This window comes from Mastomys coucha, unplaced genomic scaffold (assembly GCF_008632895.1).
Source record: "Mastomys coucha isolate ucsf_1 unplaced genomic scaffold, UCSF_Mcou_1 pScaffold4, whole genome shotgun sequence".
Classification (NCBI taxonomy): Eukaryota; Metazoa; Chordata; class Mammalia; order Rodentia; family Muridae; genus Mastomys; species Mastomys coucha.
Genome location: NW_022196910.1, coordinates 35,381,547 through 35,403,547, shown reverse-complemented (window position 1 = coordinate 35,403,547; position 22,001 = coordinate 35,381,547). Strand labels below are relative to the sequence as shown.

At 36.7% G+C, this 22,001-nt stretch overlaps 1 protein-coding gene across 3 annotated transcripts in view; it reads right to left on the bottom strand.

The window, feature by feature from the left end:
• Positions 1-22,001, bottom strand: part of Ppp1r12a (protein phosphatase 1 regulatory subunit 12A) — a 111,406-nt gene that overhangs the window by 10,344 nt on the left and 79,061 nt on the right. The window contains exons 10-22 of one of the 3 annotated variants that reach the window (XM_031349699.1): positions 21,764-21,979; positions 20,160-20,254; positions 19,206-19,310; positions 18,236-18,403; positions 17,676-17,855; positions 10,386-10,476; positions 9,262-9,462; positions 8,928-9,099; positions 7,907-8,028; positions 5,692-5,757; positions 2,254-2,270; positions 891-1,026; positions 320-424 (exon numbers count right to left, since the gene is read on the bottom strand). In XM_031349699.1, coding sequence (XP_031205559.1) covers positions 320-424; positions 891-1,026; positions 2,254-2,270; positions 5,692-5,757; positions 7,907-8,028; positions 8,928-9,099; positions 9,262-9,462; positions 10,386-10,476; positions 17,676-17,855; positions 18,236-18,403; positions 19,206-19,310; positions 20,160-20,254; positions 21,764-21,979 — 1,674 coding nt within the window. The remainder of the gene's footprint in view (positions 1-319; positions 425-890; positions 1,027-2,253; positions 2,271-5,691; positions 5,758-7,906; positions 8,029-8,927; positions 9,100-9,261; positions 9,463-10,385; positions 10,477-17,675; positions 17,856-18,235; positions 18,404-19,205; positions 19,311-20,159; positions 20,255-21,763; positions 21,980-22,001) is intronic. The other 2 variants (XM_031349701.1, XM_031349700.1) reach the window with 2 other exon arrangements.

Below are 22,001 nucleotides of genomic sequence, written 5' to 3'. Positions count from 1 at the left end.
CATACTAATTATTATAAAGAAATATGGGAGGCTGCAGAGATGTACACAGCTCTGACATAGAACACTTAAGTGTCTTTAGGGTTCGATTTTCTGTAACACAAAAATCTTTTGAATTCTTTCTATATGACTTTACTTCTGTATTTTCATATTCTAGAAATCAGCTGTTAATTATGTTGATTCCCTTTTATTACTAAGTAAAGCATTATAAATAACCAAATATATGTTCAGAACTAATATTACACACAAATTAGATGTAAAGCTTTTAGGTACCCTAAATCACCCTGGCACCTGGAGACTAACACAGAGGAAAGGTACAAACCTGAGTAGCCTTCTCCAACTGCAGCTTCAGATCCGTTAGCTCCATATTCGTATCATGTAGCTGTGCCTTTAACTTTTCATTTTCAGCTAAAATTTGTTCATAAAGCTAGAAAAATTAGTGAAGAACAGATTACTTTTGTTGTTCTACTGAACAGACCTCAATGACTACAATATTAAAATAGATGTGTACTATAAAGAATAAACTAACAATATATTCTAATTACTTAAATAAACTTGCAAGTTTTAGGCCAATAAACAGCAAGACTGTGTTTAAACAAAATAATCAAATGAAAAGATAATGAAGCAAAGTATGTGTGTGCATAGACTCATACTACCTCATTCTGAATGGCCCTTTCCTTCTCATTCCAGCAAGACAGACATGACAAATGTGAAGCCCTGGCTACTTTTTCCTCTAAGACATGGCTATTTACATGTTATTTACTATTAGCTGTTATAAACTAATAATAAAATAAGTTATTTCAAAATATTGATTTTTTATAAGTGTTTCAGAATAGTGTTAAAATATACATAGCACACACAAACAATGTACAAAAACTAAATAAACCACATACTTTTTTGAAGTCAGTTGAGTCATCCTTTTCTAGCCGGCTACTATAAGGTTTTCTTTCTTCTAAGTAACTGTATGAAGCAGAACGACCCAGCAAGGAATCATACCGATCACTTGATGACGTGGAACTGCTGTCATACCTTCAAAAGTGGAGTTGAAAACAGAAACTGTATTATAGTCTTCCACAAATTATGTTAGTACACACTGATTATGTATCACCTTGATATTCCCAGGTGTTAAGTAATAGTCTCTGTAAGCTATTATCAATTTTGCGATATATAATAAATGGGAAGTTATTCTTCCTTTCTATGTATAAAAGTCAAAGCTGTTTTCATATTATGCTAAATTATTTAGAGTTTTAAATTACCTTTTCATATTTCATTACGTTATAACAATTTATGCCATGATTCACTATAGTCTAACTGGTGACATCTTTCCTTTCTTTAGTGGTATATAGTAATGTTTAAAATTAGTAGCATCTTAGATTTGATGAAATAATCAATGAATTTCCTAAGTGTTAAACAACAGGTTTGTCTTAAAAAGGAACTGTGCTATCAGGAACTGTGAATTCTTTTGTAATTTGGTTCAGGTACCTTTTCTGATAAGCGCTACTGCTTTACATTTCAGTTCAAAGAATCACCAGTATATAAAATTTATTCTCAGTCTCACAAGGCCTTTAGTCACCAGCTGTGGGCAAGGGAAATGGATCAAGATTATAATCAAGGCTAGAGTGATTGTGAACTAACTAGATGATGTGAAAAATACCTTCACTCATCCATTTTCTTTTAAGGAGAGGATACTGAATACTTAATTCAATATATTTCTGGTTGGGTGTTGATTTTTATCAGTTTCTGATATTAATAGCGTGACGGTTAATATTGAAACAGGAAAAATGGAAAAGCCTAAGAAAAGAGAACACTGCTGTAGAGATTTGGGAACATTCGTCTTCACAGTAACTTATTAAAATGACCAATGAATTAAAAGCGTTACCCCTTAACACAGAAAACCACTAACAGTGATTAGGTCATTAAATTTAAGTTTTAAAAAAATTGTGTATTTTCAAAAATTGCTCTTTTGTGAGTGTCTGTACATGCCACAACTGCATATATGCACAAGGCAGAGGACAACTTGAGAGAGAGCTGGTCCCCCTTCCACTGTGTGGTTCCTGTGGATTGATTTAGGTCATTAGACTTGGCAGCAAGCACTTCACCTGCTCAGCCATCTTGCCAGCCTAGGCCATCTACAATTTTTCAGATATTTATTATCCATTTAATGCTATAAATCTACAAATTCTCTAAGCATCCAGCAACATATTTTTATCAACAGTAAAAATGAGAAAAAATATCAGGAAAAAAGATTAAACATACCTGGAAACAGAATCCGTCTAGAAAGTAAAAAACAAAAATGAAAAAGCATATTAAACTTTATTCTTTCATTAAACTGTTAATTGAAGTTGATACGAACAACCTAATGGTAACAATGATGTTCACACTATTAAACTCATCCATCATGCATGCTTTCTTTTAGTATGCTCATTTTTAGGGAAATTGTAGACTACAGACTCACTGTATATTTTTGCATGTTTACAACAATACAATTTCATTTGCAGATATTTCTGTTGAATTCCATTAAAATTGAGCGGACTTACTGTTTAAACAGAAAATTAAAAAGGACTAAGAACTATCCATTGCTTATAATCAGTCAGTAAGAGGTGACGGCAGTACAAGTTTACTTTTTGACACTTTAAAGCAAGCACTTGACTCATTTGTATTTTTAAAGAAATTACTATGAGACAGCCAAATGGATATAATGTTCTCTACAGAACAGTATAGATACACTACTTGACATTCTAAACACCTAGCAATTAAGCCATACAAAATATGACTATTTCCAGCATGTATCATTGAAGTACCTACCTTATCATGAAATGATTGCAAAGATAAATAATTGGGATTGTACTGGCTATTTTTTTTTTCTTTCAGCATGTCAAGTCATCAGAATGGAAGGAGCCTCATCAGGTGAGGAAATGCCTCCATGAAATTCAGCTGTACAGCATTTTCTCAATTTGTAATGAACTGGGGAGGGTACAGCCCATTGTGGGTGGTGCCATCCCTGGGCTAGCAGTCCTGCGTTCTATAAGAAAGTAGACTGAGCAAGCCAGGGGGAGCAAGCTAGTAAGCAGCATCCCTCCATGGGCTCTGCATCAGCTCCTGCCTCCAGGTTCCTGCCCTGCTTGAGCTCCTGTCCCGACTCCTTCAATCACGAACAGTGCTGTGGAAGTGTAAGCTGAGTAAACTCTTTCCTCCCCAACTAGCTTTTTGGTCATTGTGTTTCATTGAAGCAATAGGAATCCTAACTAAGATAGAGATAAATGTAAAATTTTTTGGCGGGTTATCTAGTTTCCTCTTTTATCACTTAATGTATAATTTTCCATAAAATAACCATTCAAAATTGGTTTGTTAAGAGTTTTGATATTTTTAATTTTTACAACTTCTAAAATTACTGTGTTCCCTCAGAAATGTTTAATTTTTTTCAAACTAAAAATGGTTTGCTAAAGTCTGTTCAAATTTCCTTTCCAAAATTAATTTTGCCCTTGCTTTCAGTACTCGTATTGACTTAACTCTTCAGTTTTTATTAAAAAAATTTAACTTTAAAAAACTTAAAATTTAAAGATACTAAATTCTATAAAATATTCAGACAACTAAAATATGCACATGTCACACGCATTACTAGTTTTGCTGACTGAGTCTAGCAATCAGGAATCACTAGAATTCTGTCTTTAGGAATCATGGTGTTGGGCTGGTGAGATGGCTCAGCGGGTAGTAACACTGACTGCTCTTCTGAAGGTCCTGAGTTCAAATCCCAGCAACCACATGGTGCCTCACAACCACCTGTAATGAGATCTGACTCCCTCTTCTGGTACATTTGAAGATAGCTACAGTGTACTTATTTATACTATATTAATATATTATTATATATAAATATATTATATATATTAATCTATTAATCTATTATTTATATTTATATTATTATAAATAAATCTTTAAAAAAAGAATCATGGTATTACCATGGTATTTTTTAAACTGTAACTTTCAAACTCCATAAAATTTACTTTCTAAATTAAAATTTTAAATTAGTTAAATGATATAGAATACTAGTATTACGTATGTTCACAATGCCACGAGACTCAACACACAAATAACCACTTCTCTTCCTACCTCCTCCCAGTCCTGGTGAGCACAATCCGAGTTTGTTTTCTGAGTCTGACTTTGTGAGACTGCACAACTGCAACCATATACCTTGTTTATATGTGTCTTGCTTACTTCATGTAGCTTGACCTTGCTCCCTATTTCTCCAAAATAAAAATTTCCTTTACATCTTTTTGAGAAATAAGTTCACATAAATATCTATAGTATATAAACTTGTGTTTTCCCATCCATTCACTTAATCCCTAGACAATAATTGTTAATGATTCTGTACATCAAATATCCATACAAATAATAGGAACATTTGTATATGCATGTACTTTCTCTATTTTCAATGTTTTATTTTTACAAGCAATGTTACAATGTATTTTCTATAAAGTTAACTTTATATACTTCATTTACAACCTTGGGAGTACATATCTAGAAGTGAAAATAGTAAGCTTAAAAACCTTAACATTTTTTTCTTTAAAAAAGATGTATGTATGTTTGTATGTATGTATGTATGTACGTACATACGTACGTACTATATCTGTTTCCAAAGACACCAGAAGAGGGGACCAGAGCCCATTGTAGATGGCTGTGATCTACCATGTGGTTGCTGGGAATTGAACTCAGGACCTCTGGAAGACCAGTCAGTGAGCCATCTCTCCAGCCCCTGAACATTTTCTTAAGGCTTCTGATATGTATTTTTAAATTAAAAATTGATGTCAATGCTGCTGCTGTGTGTGGTGGTAGTGGTGAGGCTCTTTTCTTCTACCCTTTGGGTTTTACGGATCAAGGTTAGGTCATCAGGCCCATGTGGCAAGCGAGACTCTGCTTACTTTTTCACCTCATTACTAACTTACTCATGTGCTGGCTGTCTGCCTGCTTGCCTAAGGACCAAAAGAACCTTCTAAGTCAAAATAGGTATACGTGGACCTAGAAGCAATGTCCACCCTGTTACCTAGTCCAGGCAGGCAGCTGCTACTTTACTTTGTTTCATACTCCTGAGAGCCTAAGGAAAGAAATGCAACAGCTCTCTAGGAAGGAACACACCAGGAACGAAAATGACAGCACTAACTGCCAGAGTGCCTTTTAGGCTACAGATGGCTAATTCATACCACACAGGTCAAGCGCTGTGAACAGAGCCTTTACATCTTTTATTAGCCTGAACAGCCAGCAGGAGACGCAGGAAGGGTAAGATCACCACGGGGGAAGGAGGCGGTATCTTTCCAGACAGCACCTGATTGTGAGATGTGATCAAGGAATGATCAACAGGAAAAAATCCTTTGGAGGATCCATTCTAAACACACATAAAGAAAGTCAGAGGCGCATTGTCTTTCAATCTAAACTTTGCAAACTTCAGAAATAAACCCTGCGCCTCTGACTTCTAAATCTCTGCCACTTGTGAACTTTGGACAGTTACATTTCTTTATTTACAATTACATTTTTTCCTTCTTTCCTTGTTTAACTCTAAATTTAAGTTTCCTGACAGTTGTTGTATATCAGTAAAGAAATCCTCCTTCTATCACCTGTAAACTATTCTCTGTCCTAGTCACCTTGCCCCAGTGTAAATCAAGCATGCAGGCACACACACAGGCAGGAACACCAGCTGCTCACCTGCGTCTCTCTCTTGCTGGAGCCGTCCTCGGTGTCCGACTGCCGCTCTTGCTCATTTTCATCACTCTAAAGCACATTGTCAGATCAGGTTACAAAACCAGACACATCGAACGCCTGTTACTTTTTTTTTTAAACTTTTAGAATTTAAAATGATTCTGTGCAAAAATATACCATGAAGCTTTTATGTATGTTCTGACCTTTCTATATTAAAATCTTTAAATTAAATTTATTTTAAATCACAAGTTTTAAAGGAAACAATTTGTTGGCCCTTTACCATCATTCTCACTTAGGTACTATCTCCCAGCTTTTAAAGCTTTGTTTTGTTTTTTTTAATTTTCAATCTACATTTAAGAGTTTCTGCCTGTACTTCAGAAGCTGTGAGTTATACTGTTGATAGAAGGCTACTTTAGGATAAACGTGTATAATTTCCTAAATCTTTATTTTGGTTTTATGAACCTTAAGTTCTACCAGGATATTCTAAGTTTCCTTAAATGAAAGCAAAAACAAAAACCCCAAACCAGCCACATACATCCTGGATTTTTGTCCTCATGTATTATATATCAATATGTACTACATGTAATCTCACTGTTATTATATTAATGAAGATATAATTAAGCCCCTGAAATGAAAAAGGTAGATTAAAAAAAAAAGTTGGCTAGGATGTGTTGTTTATAGGAAAAGTAAACTGAAAACAACAGTTGGGAAAAGTTATATTTTGAAGCCAGGTAGTGGTGATGCACGCCTTTAATCCCAGCACCTAGGAGGCAGAAGCAGGCGGATTTCTATGTTTGAGGCCAGCGTGGTCTACAGAGTGAGTTCCAGGACAGCCAGGGGCTACACAGGAAAACCTGGTCTTAAAAAAAAACAATCCCGGGCTGAAGAGATGGCTCAACGGTTAAGATCACTGACTGCTCTTCCAAAGGTCCTGAGTTCAAATCCCAGCAACCACATGGTGGCTCACAACCATCCGTAATGATATCTCCCTAACTGCCACAAAAGTAGACTTTGTTAAGTGTAAGTGCAACATATGGAGATGTGTGGGTTTTCAACAGCTGTAGACAGTTTAGAGATTAACATTTTTTATAGCAATTAAAATAAATGTACCACTAGATATAACAGAATAGATGTACTTCAAAAGCATAATATAATTGTATACTCAAATGCTTTTACATTTCAAAACTAGAATGATAAAAATGACTGTAATTTATCCTGACTATGTTTTTAGAAGCATACGTCAAAACAATTCTAGAGCCAGCTAGATGGTTCAGTGGGTAAATACAATTGCTGTCAAGCCAGGGGACCCACATAGCAGAAGAACAGATTTTGACAAGGCATCTTCCGACCTCTGCAGGTGTGTCATCATACTTATACAACACATATGCCCTTGCCTAGCATGTACAATATAAATAGTATTCTAATTTTTTATGGAAATATATGACTTTGTATTGCCATTTTTATGCTTTCATGAAACTGTACACTTACTAATTATGTTTCTAGATAAACATCATTTTGGGATTGAGACTCTACGTTAATAACAAAGCATCTATTTGCCTAGAATGTGTAATTGTACCCTCAGCTTTGCAAAGAAATTACTAAAAAATTGAAAAACTATTAAGAGGCTACATTTAGAAATATAAAAATAATTTTGTTGTTTAAACTGTTATATTAAACAAACTGTTATATTAAAATGTTTTCACATTAACAGTGCCACCCCATATTTCTTTGCTAATAAATAGCAATATTAGGGTTATAATCTGAGATCTAGAAAAAGAAATTATTTACTTGCAGTACTGGGAATTAAACTTACAGCTTTGTACATGCCTATAACCCTAGGTTGAAAATTTTCCTTTTCACAGGACTGTTGTAATCTTGCATCTTTGAAGCAAAATGGGTTCTTTATGTACACTTATAATATAAAAATTATGTTAAATGTACAACATGCAAAGCATCTTTCTTTGACAGGGATATTAGCATTTTTAAATAATGTGTATACTATAACCAATAGCCATTATAATCATTTCAAAATTGGAATAGAATTTCTATTCAGGTAGCAAATACACACCCACACACAAATCTACCTATTTGGTGACTGTGTTCATAAAGCATTTTAAGATTTAATAGACTGATGATCTAAGTCATCTATCCTCTCAGTGATGTAAGGAGTCACGAGCAAGTACTCCTGTTAGGGTAGTGTGTGGTTCTGAGAGGGCCTCACATCTTGTGTCCAGAAGGAGACTCCAGTAGACCGCCGTTTTTCTCTGGGTCGTCGTCGTTCTCTGATTGATTTAGGCTGTGACTTATCTTCCCCTTCTTTCTCTTCTTCTTTTTTCTCTCCCTCTATTTATGGATTACATAAATCACACAATTGCAATTTATCCTGACAATTTTTAGAAGCATACGTCAAAACAATTCTAGAGCCAGCTAGATGGTTCAGTGGGTAAATACAATTGCTGTCAAGCCAGGGGACCCACATAGCAGAAGAACAGATTTTGACAAGGCATCTTCTGACCTCTGCAGGTATGTCATCATACTTAAACACAAACATATGCCCTTGCTTGTATGTACAACATAAATAGTATTCTAATTTTGTTAGCCATTTTTGTAAAGCTTAGATTTCTTCAATTAAAATAATGTTTGCCCCCATCAGTACCCCTATATGTGTATTTAGTATAAACTTGCATTTTAATCTCCCATTATGAAACATTTTTAATGATCAGGAGAACAAATTATCTCTACATTTCTGCTGTCCAAAATAAACCCATCCCTAGAGACATATTTGCTGTGTAGAAAATGGCTGATTGGCTGATTGGCAGGACAGGCTCGTGATTAATGTGTGATAGCATGTTACCCGCATGTTACTGTTTGAGGGGAGAAAGCACACAGAAGCACACAATGGGACACATGGCAGCAGCCCTGTGCTGCCTGCGGCCTCCACTATGTCTTCTAGCACTTTACTTCCATCCTAAGGGCAGACCTTTTCTTCTGATTCTATCTTTCATTAAAAGCAAATCAATATAAACATGCTAGTCTTAAGATTTCCATTTCTTACTGTAAATGGCCTCTGCACTACAAGATTATTAGGGCCTTTGTATGTGCTAACAATGTAGACACATACAGAACATTAGTGACTGTACACTGTTTCTGCTCAGTACCTCAGCCTAAGATGGTCTGTACTTGCACTACTAATTAGGGAGCCCTGCTCCCAGGATCACTTGAAAGAAAAGGGGGTTTCTTACCTCTCTCATTTTCCTTGGCTAATCCCCGCGAGTAGGCAGAGGTTATACCTACAAGACTGTTGGGCCTGTTGAGCTGACTTGAGGCATAGAGTGAGCTGCCTAGAGTAGAAAGTGAGGAAGACGACGGTGTACTTGAACTTGAAGTTGACACTGGTCTGTAACGTGTGTAAGTCTGGGAAGCATAAAAACCCATTTGAAATATTAAAGACACATAAACCACAAAGAATTGTTCCCATCACGCCAAAGTTGTCAGCCTCCAGCCCACGCCTCTCATGTACTTCATACTATTTACTAGGTCATGCATCTCAGCACTGTCAGAGCTGACCAGCATTACCTCATCGTATGTTCGGGAATACTTTTGTTTATATTCATCTTCTCTAGATGTTTCTGATTCCTTCTTTTCTTCTTGTTTCTCTTTATCCTGCTTTTCCTTTTCTTCTTTTTCTTTCTCTTCATTTTCTTGTTCTCTGGTTCTTGTAGGACGACTTCTTCCTATTGTTTTTTCAGCTTCCTGAAGATCAGTCAGTGTTACTCCCTGTATACCAAAAAGGCATAAATTGTGATACACATTAACAGTTATTTTTAAAAAAAAATACTTTATAAGCTGATATATCAAACATGAATGTAACATTCAGTTTATGAATCACAATAATGATAGGAGTTGGGAAAGTTATAACTTAAGACCCAATAACCGTAACGCTTTGTTAGGCAAGTAACGGCAAGGTTCAAACAGCTGCACCTACACTATGGAGTTTCTCATCAGCAGGAAAGGCAGTTATCATAATCACAATGCTGAATAGGAAGTGAGACAGTAACCAGCCAGAGAGACACTCCTCTTACATCTTCCCAGCTGCTGTTTTCTATACTGAGCACTAGGCCTCTTCGCCATCCCTGCACCTCTACATATTCAAAAGACTTTAATAATTATAAGGTACCATATGTTTGGGTGGTGGTGGCACATGTCTTTAATCCCAGCACTTGGGAGGCAAAGGCAGGGGAATCTTTGAGTTACAGGCCAGCTCGGTCTACAGAGCCAATTCCAGTATAGCCAGAGCTACACAGAAACCTTGTCTTGAAAACCAAGAAAAAAAAGGCATCATATAATTGATTCATATTAACACTTATGAATACGCTCTGTGCCAAAAACCAAATTAGGAATAGGGGATTAAAAGAAACAACATTCAAAGAGACAAAAGATACTAATTAGATACCAAATGCATAAACTTATACACAAAAGCTATGGAAGGATTACTACATCATCCTTATCTTTTCTGATTTTTTCCACAGAGTGAAAATGAAAACTCATGTATTAAGTATATATATATATATATATATATATATATATATATATATATATATATATATATACACACATATGTATATATATGTTATATTAAGTATATATATATATATATGTACACATATATATGTTCTCTATATTATACACATTAGATATACCTGTGTTGACCGTCTAGACTGTCTTGCTTGTCTAGATCTTGCTTTTCTTTGGGATTCAGACTCTTCGTCCCTAACAGGAGTGAGGTATGACCTACAGTAATAAATAAAAAGCTGTTAGTTGGAGCATCAATATTTATGAGTAGAAATACTTATCAATGTTTGTGATTAAAACAAGCAAGCATAGTGTTTAATGGGTTAAAAAATAATCTTCAGAAAGTGTTTGTACCTGGCTTTGAAACTCACTAATGCAATGTGACCATTCTTATTTAATTTTTATTTTAAGTGTATGGGTGTATTATCTATATGTATGTCTGTACTACTTGCCTGCCTAATGCTCACAGTGACCATTGGGTCCCCCTGGGAGTAGCGTTACATACAGAGGGCTATGAACCACCATGTGGGTGCTGGGAATTGAAACTGGGCTCACAAGAAGAACAAGTGCTCCCAACCACCGAGTAGGTTCTTTAGCCCATGACCAATTCTTTCTGGACAGGAACCAGTTATACTTAGTATAGCATGTTGATTTCTTCCTTTCTATATTTAATGGTCTTAATTTTAAAAATAACATACCTTAATCTTAAAGAAGAAATGAGAGGACTGAAGACTATGTTTTACTCTACTGAAAGAGAGAGACATAAGCATTTCATCGGGACAGAGCCAATTCACAGAAACGGAGAGGATGATCCTAATCTCCGCTAAGAACCAACTCATTCCACATTACTTCTCTAATGGCCCACATGTCCACTTATTAGCACTGCCCACTTAACGAGCCAAGTTCTGTTATTTTTTATTATATAAAAAAGGAGGGAAGGGGCTGGGTATGTGATGGCACACGTTTTTAATCTCAGTACCTGAGAGGCAGAGGTGAGCATTTCTCTGTTTAAGTTTGAGACCATCCTAGTCTGCAGGGCTAAGCAGAGAGAGCCTGTCTCAAACAACCGAACCAAACCAAACCAAAAAACAAACAAAAAAACTGGGAGTGAAGGTTTTATCTTTTCTATACCTAAAACATTTTTAAGTACATCCTCCTTCATAAACCTGACTCCAAATCCCTTATGCCATCCATGTTGGCCTGTTTTGCTTTGCTGTAACAGTCTTAGATGACTTGTGCAGATGTCTGACTTAAAGTCTTTACTGTAAATGTCAGAATGTCTCTACTGACATGGGGACACTCTTCACAGTCCTATTATTATTTATACTGAGTAGAAATCATAGTTTTGTTCACATTTTGAACAAAAATCGAATAATTTCAAAAGGAGACGAAGCTTTGCCCCTCATAAGCAGGATTACTTGGGGTAGTTCAATCATGACCACTTTTGCCACTGAACTCCCTCTGTCTGAACACATTACAGAATCCTCTACTTTCTCTGTAAGGGTTAGTGCATGCCCCGCTGTGCTCTCCAAGGCCAGTTTCCTTACTTGACTGCTCCTCTGCCAGTTTTACTGCTCACCTCAGCTTCTTACTCCCTGTTTTTTAATAAGCTCTGCAGGCAGCTGTAAGTTTTATGCCATTTGCCTCTCTTCCATGAGCCCTTTAAACTCGGAGAATCTAGTAGCAGACTCACACTCCATCTGCAGTGGTCTTTTAAAATTCTTTGGAGGGCTTCAACTCCTTAAACATTGGGAACACATTCGTTACTGTTCATATTTCTGACTGTTTCTGAAGTTTGCTAAGATTAGAATATATGATTAATTGTTCTTAGCATCTGTTTTCTCAGATAAGTACTGGCAGATGACAAATTTATTTCTCATCAGTGGTTTTCAATCTTGGCAGTTAGGTGAAACCTAGTTTGAACCAGGGTGAGAAGACTGCTTTCTTGTTGCTTCTACTGTGATTACAGTAACTGAGAGCAAGTCAGTCAGGAAAGGTCAAATATGGTCTTTTTTTTCCTTCAATAGGACAGTGAGCAAATTTACAGAAGTGCAAAATTGTACCACAGCAATTATTTTGACTTAGGCTGTTTTTATAGTCTTTGTGCTAGTTTGTTTTATGTCAACTTGACACAAGTTGGAGTCATTTGGAGAGGGAAGTTCAGTTGAGAAAATGCCCCAACAGATTGGGCCATGGGCAACCCTGTAGTGCATTTTCTCCACTGATAACTGATGCAAGGTGCCAAGCTCACTGTGGGCAGGGGTTGTGGGTTCTCTAAGAAAGCAGGTCAGTAAGCAGCACCCCTCCATGGCCTTTCTGCATCAGTTCCTGCCCCAGCTTCCCTGGACAGTGAGTGGACAGCAAGCTATGAGCTGAAATCACTCTTTCCCTCCCCATGATGCTTTGGTCATGGTGTTTGTCACACCAACAGAAACCCTAAGAAAGCCTGGTTTCAAGAAATACTGTGCATCCTCATCGGTTGAGCATCACGTCTCGGTCAGAAAGATGTGACTGTTTTTGTTTTACGTCCTTTTAGCACCTATGTTCTTGATAGATTTTTACCATGATAGTGTTAAATCCTGTGTCACAGCAGCACTATGTCTATCTGGATGAACATCTCTTCTGTAACTGAATAATAATAATAATAATAATAATAATAATAATAATAATAATAATAATAATAATAATTTCTTTGATAGGTAAGTAACGGCAAGTAAATAATAATTTTAGCTTATGTTCATTGGTGCTTTGTCTATATGAATGTCTGTGTGAAGGTGTCAAAAGCCCTGGAACTGAAGTTACAAACAAGTGTGAGCTGTCATCTGGGTGCTGGGAATTAAACCTGGGTCCTCTGGAAGAACAGCTAGTGCTCTTAACTGCTGAGCCATTTCTCCAGCCCCCACAGAAGAATACTTTCTTACCAAATCGCACCTAAATACTAGTTTGGATCTAAATCCATAAACTCACCTTTTATTTCAATAAGCCTGGATTATTTTTTAAATTTACTTCCAAATTTCCATGAATGTTAATTTCTCATAACTGTTTGTTAAAGGGATAAACTACCAGTTGAATGGCTTGTAAAATCTGTGTACTTTAATTTTATATGTAATATCTGACTGCAATTAAAATAAAACCATGGCCTTTTAATCAATTCAATGTTTTTCTTCTTCTTCTTTTTTTTTTTTTCTTGGTTTTTCGAGACAGGGTTTCTCTGTATAGCCCTGGCTGTCCTGGAACTCACTCTGTAGACCAGGCAATGTTTTTCTTTTTAATTAAAAGATTTTTCTAGGGCTGGCGAGATGGCTCAATGGGTAAGAGCACTGACTGCTCTTCCAAAGGTCCTGAGTTCGGATCCCAGCAACCACATGGTGGCTCACAAACACCCATAATGAGATCTGATGCCCTCTTCTGGTGCATCTGAAGACCGCTACAGTGTATTAGGCTGGAGCGAGCGGGCCAGCAGATGTCCTGAGTTCAATTCCCAGCAGCCACACACATGATGGCTCAAGGCCACCTGTACAACTACAGTGTACTCATACACATAAAATACAAAGATTTTTCTAATGATTTATTCTACAAAGTTTTATTTATTAGCTGAAACAGATTTACTTATAATGATATTTTAATTGGTCAACCATATTATATACTTAAAAAACTGAGTAATAGCCTTCTTACTTCACACTTAGCCTTTTCTTTTCAGAGAAAATATATTTTTGTTTTGTTTCCTTTTAATAGAGTTTTTCTATGTAGTCCAGACTGGCTTGGAAATTACTATTTAAGCCCAGACTGGCCTTAACCTTGTGGTTTTTCTGTCTCAGCCTCCTGAGTGCTGGGATTACAGGCATGATCCAGCCTGTCTAGCTTGGAGGAAATATTAAAAAGACAGTGGAAGAGAATAACCATATAAAGCACTGGTTCCATGTAAATGCAGTATTATTTGTCAGGCGCTTCTGCGCATCTAAAATTACGGTAAATAACAAGCACTTACTCTGAAATCATCTGCTAGTATAGCCTACCATTTGATGTTAGCTTTTCTCTACTTTTAAACAAACATTATTTATCAGGGGGCTGTAAAGATGGCTTGAGGGGTAGAAAACTTGCTGTGTAAGCATGAGGGCCAGGGTTCAAATCCTTGGCTCCTATATAAAAGCTGGGCATGGCTGCACATGCTTATAACTGCAGTATTAAGGGCTGAGAGAGGCAGATTTGGAAGACAGAGTGTGTTTACTGAAAAACTCTTGTTAAGAAAGCATGCGGAAAGGTATATGTGCACAAGTATGCATGCACCTACAAACACCACAGATACATGACACCCCAGCAACCCACAAATAAATTAACAAAAAATTAAGGCATTCAAATTTTTACCTAAAAAGAAAGGAGGAATTAGATACAATCCTGTTCAACTAGAATAACTGAACAGTGTGCTACATAACTTTATTATATCTTAAAATACCTAATAGGATAAATATATTTAATTTTTTCAGTCACAATTTATTAACTTTTTTTTTCTAGCACTAATTACCAACCCTAGGACTGTACACTTGCTAGCAAGTATTTCATCACTAAGCCAAACTCCTAGCCCTGCCCAATATATTTTTTGCCACTATGTATATATTTTAAGACAAATAAATCATTATATATATTTTAGATTCACTGGTAGAATTTAGCGAAAAGATAACTAGAAAAAGCTAACAACTTATAAAAATTCCCAGTTAACTATTTCATGTGAAAGTCTAGAAACTAAAATTACTTTAGGTATTACTGAAACAGGACAGACTCTCTAGAATATGGAACAGAAACAAGGTCAAGAGACACAACCATGGAAGGCTTTCAAGAGACTCATTTCCAAGCCAGCCTTCAGCAGGAAGTCATCTCAGAAATAGAATACCTAGGAGTTTACAGCAAGGAGAGGTTCAAGCTCCAAGGCTAAGTACCAGACTGCTATTATCACTTGTAATTTCCGGGAGAGTGACCAGATGCATCTTCCCACAGCTAGAAATGGAATTTAAGCACAGGCAAGAGGAAAAGAAGCTAAAGAAATCGGCAGCTCTGCATCTGGGAGACTACAGGCCCAGCAGGGCAGACACAGTGAAGGGGTCTGTTGACTCTCACAAACCCCTGCAAGAATGGCACTGGGAATACACGATGAAGGCAGTGTTCAAGGTGGTGCACCACTCTAGAGCTCACCTCTGCGATCAAAGCAAATGTCAGTGGGCCTTCATCTGTCACCACATTTCTACAGCCAAGGTGTAACTACTGCCAAATCACCATATTTCTACAGTTAAGGTGTAACTACTGCCAACACCTAGAGACAGACAAGAGATCCAGGAAGAGATAGGCTGAGGCCCTGAAGGCAGAAAGGACTGCCAGGCAGCAGAAATCATGGGAACTAAGACAAAGGGTCTGAAAGCTAAATGAAAAAACCTGGAAAATCAGAGTGTGGTCGGCTCTGCAAATTCTCTATGAAGGAGCCTGTTTTTACCTTTCTGTCTTTAACTGAGGATTCCACCCTAGTAACGATGGTGTTACACCCAGATCACTTTTTAAAAGCTCTTTTTGAAAGGCAAAACTGTGACAGTGTTTAAGTAATAAAGACTGCTTACAGTTGACAGAAAAAAGGATATACATTTTTTTCTTATGCCATTAGAATAATCTTTGTTGTATTTAACAATTTATTAAACATTTATTTATTTTTTATTTTTTTTTGAGACAGAGTTTCTCTGTGTAGCCCCGGCTGTCCTGGAACTCACTCTGTAGACCAGGCTGGCCTCGAACTCAGAAATCCGACTGCCTCTACCTCCCAAGTGCTGGGATTAAAGGTGTGCGCCACCACCGCCCGGCAAACATTTATTTTTTAATCTTTAAAATCATCCACTAAAATTAAGAATAATTTTAAAAGCCATACACTTTTCAATTCTTTTCTTAAATGCAATCAATGAACAATCTTGCTGACGTAAGAATCAGTTTGAGTGCTAGAGCTGTCCCAGAATACACAAGGCACTGGTTTTGAGCCTAGCACTGAGGTGGGAGGAAAGATGGGAGGAGAGACTCATCCTGGATCTGAAATAATTGCTGATTCTGAAGGGATATTCATTACATTTTATTTGTCATTGAGACTTTTGTTTAAATTAAAAGCATGGGATCTTAGAGATAGAATGGATTCTGGAAGTTGAAAAAGTCTGTACAGCAAGGACCTTTCTTTTATACAGAAACGCTGATTTATAAGTGTTATGACCCAAGTGTCTCCAGTGTAACTCAATAATAGACGGAGCCCCTTGTCTGACTCCCAGTGAAGAAGAAAAAAAGGAAGGAAGCAAACGAAAGGACAAAGAGGGAGAAATAAGGAGACAGAGGGGAAAAGACCTGGGAAGAAGGAGGAAGATGAAAGAGTGAACCTGGGACTTGTGTGGGAAGCAATGGCTTTACCACTAAGCTACACAGCCAGCCCACAAATCTTATAATGAAAATTAAAATCAAAACTGTTTAAAATACATCTATTTCCTTTGTAACAAGAACAATTTATCTTGGTATGTTGTGTATTATTTCTTGCAAGTATCTTTAAGTCTTCACAACACACACATACACACACACACAATTTCAAATAACACTAAGATGCTAAAAGCTAAGAAGACAGTTGTCTGGCTTTTCCTTTGATTGTCCCAAACATAAATCTTTCAGAGATGACTAAAACGTCTAACTGCTAATAACTGCTAGCTGTGTCCATTTACCTAGGCTGGAATCAATACACGACATTTCATTTATTAGCCTATTAAGAGAAATGGTCATTGTGGCAGTTTGAATGAGAATTCCCTTTTAGGATCATATCTTTTAACACTCAGTCTTCAGTTGGTAGAGCTGCTTGAGGGGCCTTTGGAAGTGAGACCTTGTTGGAGGAAGTATGCCATTGGTAATGGGCTCTAGGATATTAAAGCTCCCTGCCCTTCCCAGCTCTTCCTCTCTCCTGGGCTGTAGTTGAAAATGTGAGGAGCTCTCAGCACCTTGCTCTAGCCACAGCTGTCTGCCACCTTTACCCCGACATTATGCATTCTAACACTCTGAAATTATAAGCAAAAAAAATCCCTTTTTCTTCTTCTTCTTCTTCCTTTTTTTAAAATTATTTATTTTTTATATATGAATACACTATACAGATGGTTGTGAGCAACCATATGGTTGCTGGGAATTGAACTCAGGACCTCTGGAAGAGCAGTCAGTGCTCTTAACCGCTGAGCCATCTCTCCAGCCTACCCCCTTCCTCTATAAGTTGCATTGGTCAAAGTATTTTAGCACAGCAACAGAAAAGTAATTACTAATACATATCACATTTCCGAGAATAACAAAACAAACAAGCAAAGAACACACAATACCAGAAACTGGCCAAGCATATCAGCAGAACTAGTACTGTGAGGACCTGTACACACCTGCGTCTCTCCCTGACCTCTGATGTGGAGGAAACAGTGCCAGCAGTAGTTGTAGTCAGGGTGGTGGTAGAAGAAGCTGCAGCATTTACAACAGTTGGAGCCACAGGAATGGTCACTGCGGTAGGAGCACTGTCCTTTTCTTTCTCAGTACTATCCTCAGCCCACAAACGATTTGAGGTACTATAGCATCATAAGCAGCAACACAAAAAGAGAAAAGGAAAACAGCTAAACAACGAAAGCAATTTCTAGAAGCTGAAAACATGTGACCACAGGGATGGATTTTTTAAAAACACAAGATTAGTAATCAAACAGCTCACGCAGAGCTGCCAAAGAAATAAATTTTTATTTTAAGCAATATGATTTAAGACAATATTTTTTTCCCCAGACATGCATAATTGCTTGTTTTTTTGTTTTTTTTTGTCGTTGTAACCAATTTTTGCTTAAGAGCAATTTTGATACGGTAAATAAAAAAATCCAGAGCCCCAATTCATCTACACAATGATGCATGCACGCACATAAGCACACAGTAGACCTGAACACAGAATGTCTCTGTGACTCACCTGCTCTGTGTGCCTGCGGAGGAAGAACCCGGGGGAGTCTTTGCAGTAGTACTTGTGCTGGACGGGAGGCTTTTCTGAAGCCCAGCTGCAGAGGTAACTGTTGGTGTTGATGTGGTGCTTGGAACACTACAACTAATCAAATCATCTTGTCTTCTACCAAAGGAGCAACTAAAGGAAAGAGGCATTTCTATATAGGATGTGTCTGTATGTGTATTCTACATTCACTATCTTAGATATCACACAATCGCACACAGTAGAAAACAAACTGTGTTCCTAATCAGACCACCAGCTCCAGCACCAAGAGTTGGGTCTACAACTTGCTAGAGTATAGATTACTTTTACTGATTTGATGGTGTAGAATTTTATGCCTCTTCCTCCCAAAGCCTTCAATAACAGTCTAACACTGAACATTTTCAGAATATGCTAGACCAAAAATGGTCATGCTAGGCTGACCGAAAAATGTGAAGTAGATTTATTCAATGAAAATAAGGCATTTGGCCCACCCGAAGAAAAGTTTTTCACAATGGGTTAACTCCTCAGGAGTGACCCGTGTCTATGGTGTATGTGTTCACATCTTATTCTTCTTGCTTTCTGCAGAACTGAGTAGAAGTCTCCCAGTCTCCACTATAATAGCATCAAGATTCTAAACGGATATGCTTTCATAGCTCTGAGTTCTAGTCCAAACAAATGTTCCAGATCATAGACAATAGCTAAATCAATTATGATAATATCCCATTTCAGATGATTTAATCAGACATAAGAAGTTCCTTTAAAAGTGTTAAAAGACATTTCATAATATACCAAGTTTAATTAAATATATAAGCAGAGGAGAAGTTAGAGTAAATCCACACCATGTTTATATTTACTGTGTCTCTAAATTAAATTTAGCACACAAAAAGATGTAAGAGTTTAAAAAAGATTTGCATAACTGATATTAAATCAAGGGCTATTTTTATAAAGTATGTCATACCTTCTATGGTAAGTGGATCCTTCATTGATTGAACTATTTTTTTTAAGATCATCTTCCCATTTTCTTCTTGTGTAAGAACTACTTGTTCGCAAACTTGAAGACTCTCTGTGAAAACAACAGCTTTCAGATTCTGGTAGGTGATCTTAACCAGAAGGTTAAGAAAGGCACATACTAGTGAACAAGAGTAGATATAAGTAAAATCTCATAGGAAAACTTCAGGATATTTACTCAAAAGGAGGAGGAATTTTAGTTCTAGGAGTCAGTATATAACCCTAAATAAGAGCATTTATAAGCATATTATTTATAAGACAAAATACCGTGATTCACAGCATGAGACAGATATATAGACATACTATATGATATATTATATACTGAGAAAAATAATGTTGAGAACATATACAATATATAAAATGTTAGCTGAAAAAAATGAAGATACATAACTAGACACTAAAGCACTCTAACACTTAAGACTAAAAAAATAAGAAATTAATTAAAAAAACAAAAACCCCCAAACCCTGACGGTGACCACGCATAGTGTTTCCCCCCTTTTTTGCTTTTTGTTTTTTTTGTTTTGTTTTTTTTTTTTTCAAGTCAGGGTTTCTCTGTGTAGCCCAGGCTATCTGAGAACCCAGAGATCCACCTGAGTGCTGGGATTAAAGGCACGTGCTGCTACTATGATCTGGCTGGGTTCCCCTTTTCTATGTTTCTGAACCTATTAGTGTATTCTTTGTTTTTGATTTCCTCTCTCTCTGGCTCAGCAGCAAAGCTTTCCTTACTATTTAGGAACATACTAAGCTTGTGCATTCTTGTCCCTCAGGACTGTGTACCTGGTATTCTGCTGGTTCTGGACCATCTTCTCTCTTCCTGAATGCCTGCCTCCATACTTACGGTCCTCACATAGTAACACCAATGCTAACACTGCAGACTCTGCAGGGATGCACACAGCCATCTCACCTGTTCTCCTTCTCTTCAATGTCAGACGTACTGGCTAGTCGCCTTGGGATTGTAGGGGCAACATATGCAAGTCTTGTTCCTTTATTATCTTTCTCCTGACAACAGAAAAGTCATGAATGAAAAAAATTGTGATGAAAATATAAAGAAAAGGTTTTAAATGATGTATACTTATATGACTACACAGTTTACTGTGCAGTACTTTCCTAGAACTTTAATACTCATACAAATCAATGAGGTCCTACAAAAGCAATGAACAATAGCCAGCTCAACCAGTTCTCTTTTCATGCTCCTTAGGCTAAAATTAGAAAATAAATTACTTGGGCTGGTGAGATGGCTCAGCGGGTAAGAGCACTGACTGCTATTCCAAAGGTCCTGAGTTCAAATCCCAGCAACCACATGGTGGCTCACAACCATCCATAATGAGATCTGACAAACCCTGTTCTGGTGTGTCTGAAGACAGCTACAGTGTACTTACATATAATAATAAAATAAATCTTAAAAAAAAAAAAAAAAGAAAATAAATTACTTAATGAAAGGGAAAAAATCTTATATTAATGACTTTTTCTAAGGTTTTTATAAAGCTAATGTAATAAGTTAAAATATGTTTATTTCTTTTGAAGAAATAAGGTTCAAATACAGTTCAACAAGGAGCCACTTAGTTATATAAGCTGCTTACAACTACAACAATTCATGCTTTTAAATATTAAGATACATTATCTAAATTGTATTACTTTGATATGTGGCTGAGAGTAAGTAGTATTGGAGATACTTCCACATTGCCAATATACTTGGAAAAAAGGACGATAAAGTTATAAGAAAGCAAAACATTAACGTCAATAGAAAAGAAACCTCATATCAGAATGTCTAATACAAGGTAACACTCAAGAGAAGAAAAACTGTATTGAAAAAAAGCCTTAAGAAGCCCAATCACAGACAATCCAGTAAGAGAGCAAGTTTGATTGTACCCATTTGATGCAATAGAAACATTGTCTTTCAAAATATAGTTAAATATAGTTAAAACTCATTAAGACAAAGATACTTACTTGTATAAGATAAAAAAGCTTGCCTGGCAATTACAAATAATAATTGAACTAAGCTTGATCATGCTTACATGCTAGAAAAAAATTTGCATTCCTTAACTCTGGGAAACGGATTCAATAATAAATAAAATAAACTTATTCATTCCCTAGAACATTCTATTCAAAAAGCATGATCTGGAGGGCTGGAGAGATGGTTCGGTGGTTAAGATCATTCGATGCTCTTGCAGAGGAACTGGATTTGTTTCTTAGCACCCACACAGTGGACTTAAAACCATTTGTCACTCCAGTTCCAGGAAATCCAACATCTTCTAACTTCTGTGCGTATCAGGCACTCATGTGGTTCACTTCCATACACATAGGCAAAACACATGTATCAAACAAATAAATCTAAAAAAATATTAAGGAGTTTTAAAAGCTTAGTATCTCCCCAAATTTCTTGTTTTAAACAAACACAACTGCCTTTCCAGGCACTCACAAGACAGGAACATTCTACATTAATAAAGTTGGTGAGTTAAGTTGATACCTAAGGTCTAACGGTTGCTTACTAGAACATCCATCTATTACCTTTTCTTTATTATCCAAAGAGGATGAGAGTCTTGGACTTGAAGCTGATCGTATCACACCTGCAGTGTCTTTCTCCTTCTGGGCTTCTTTAGCTGCAGAGATCTCAGCCAGGGCACCATAACTGCCAGTCTTTCTAAGTCCTAACCTCCAGGAGGCAGGAGACTCATCTTTTCTTTCTTCTTCTTTGGGAGAAATTTTTGTAGTTGATGTTGGAAACTGTTTTTATTTCATAAAAGAC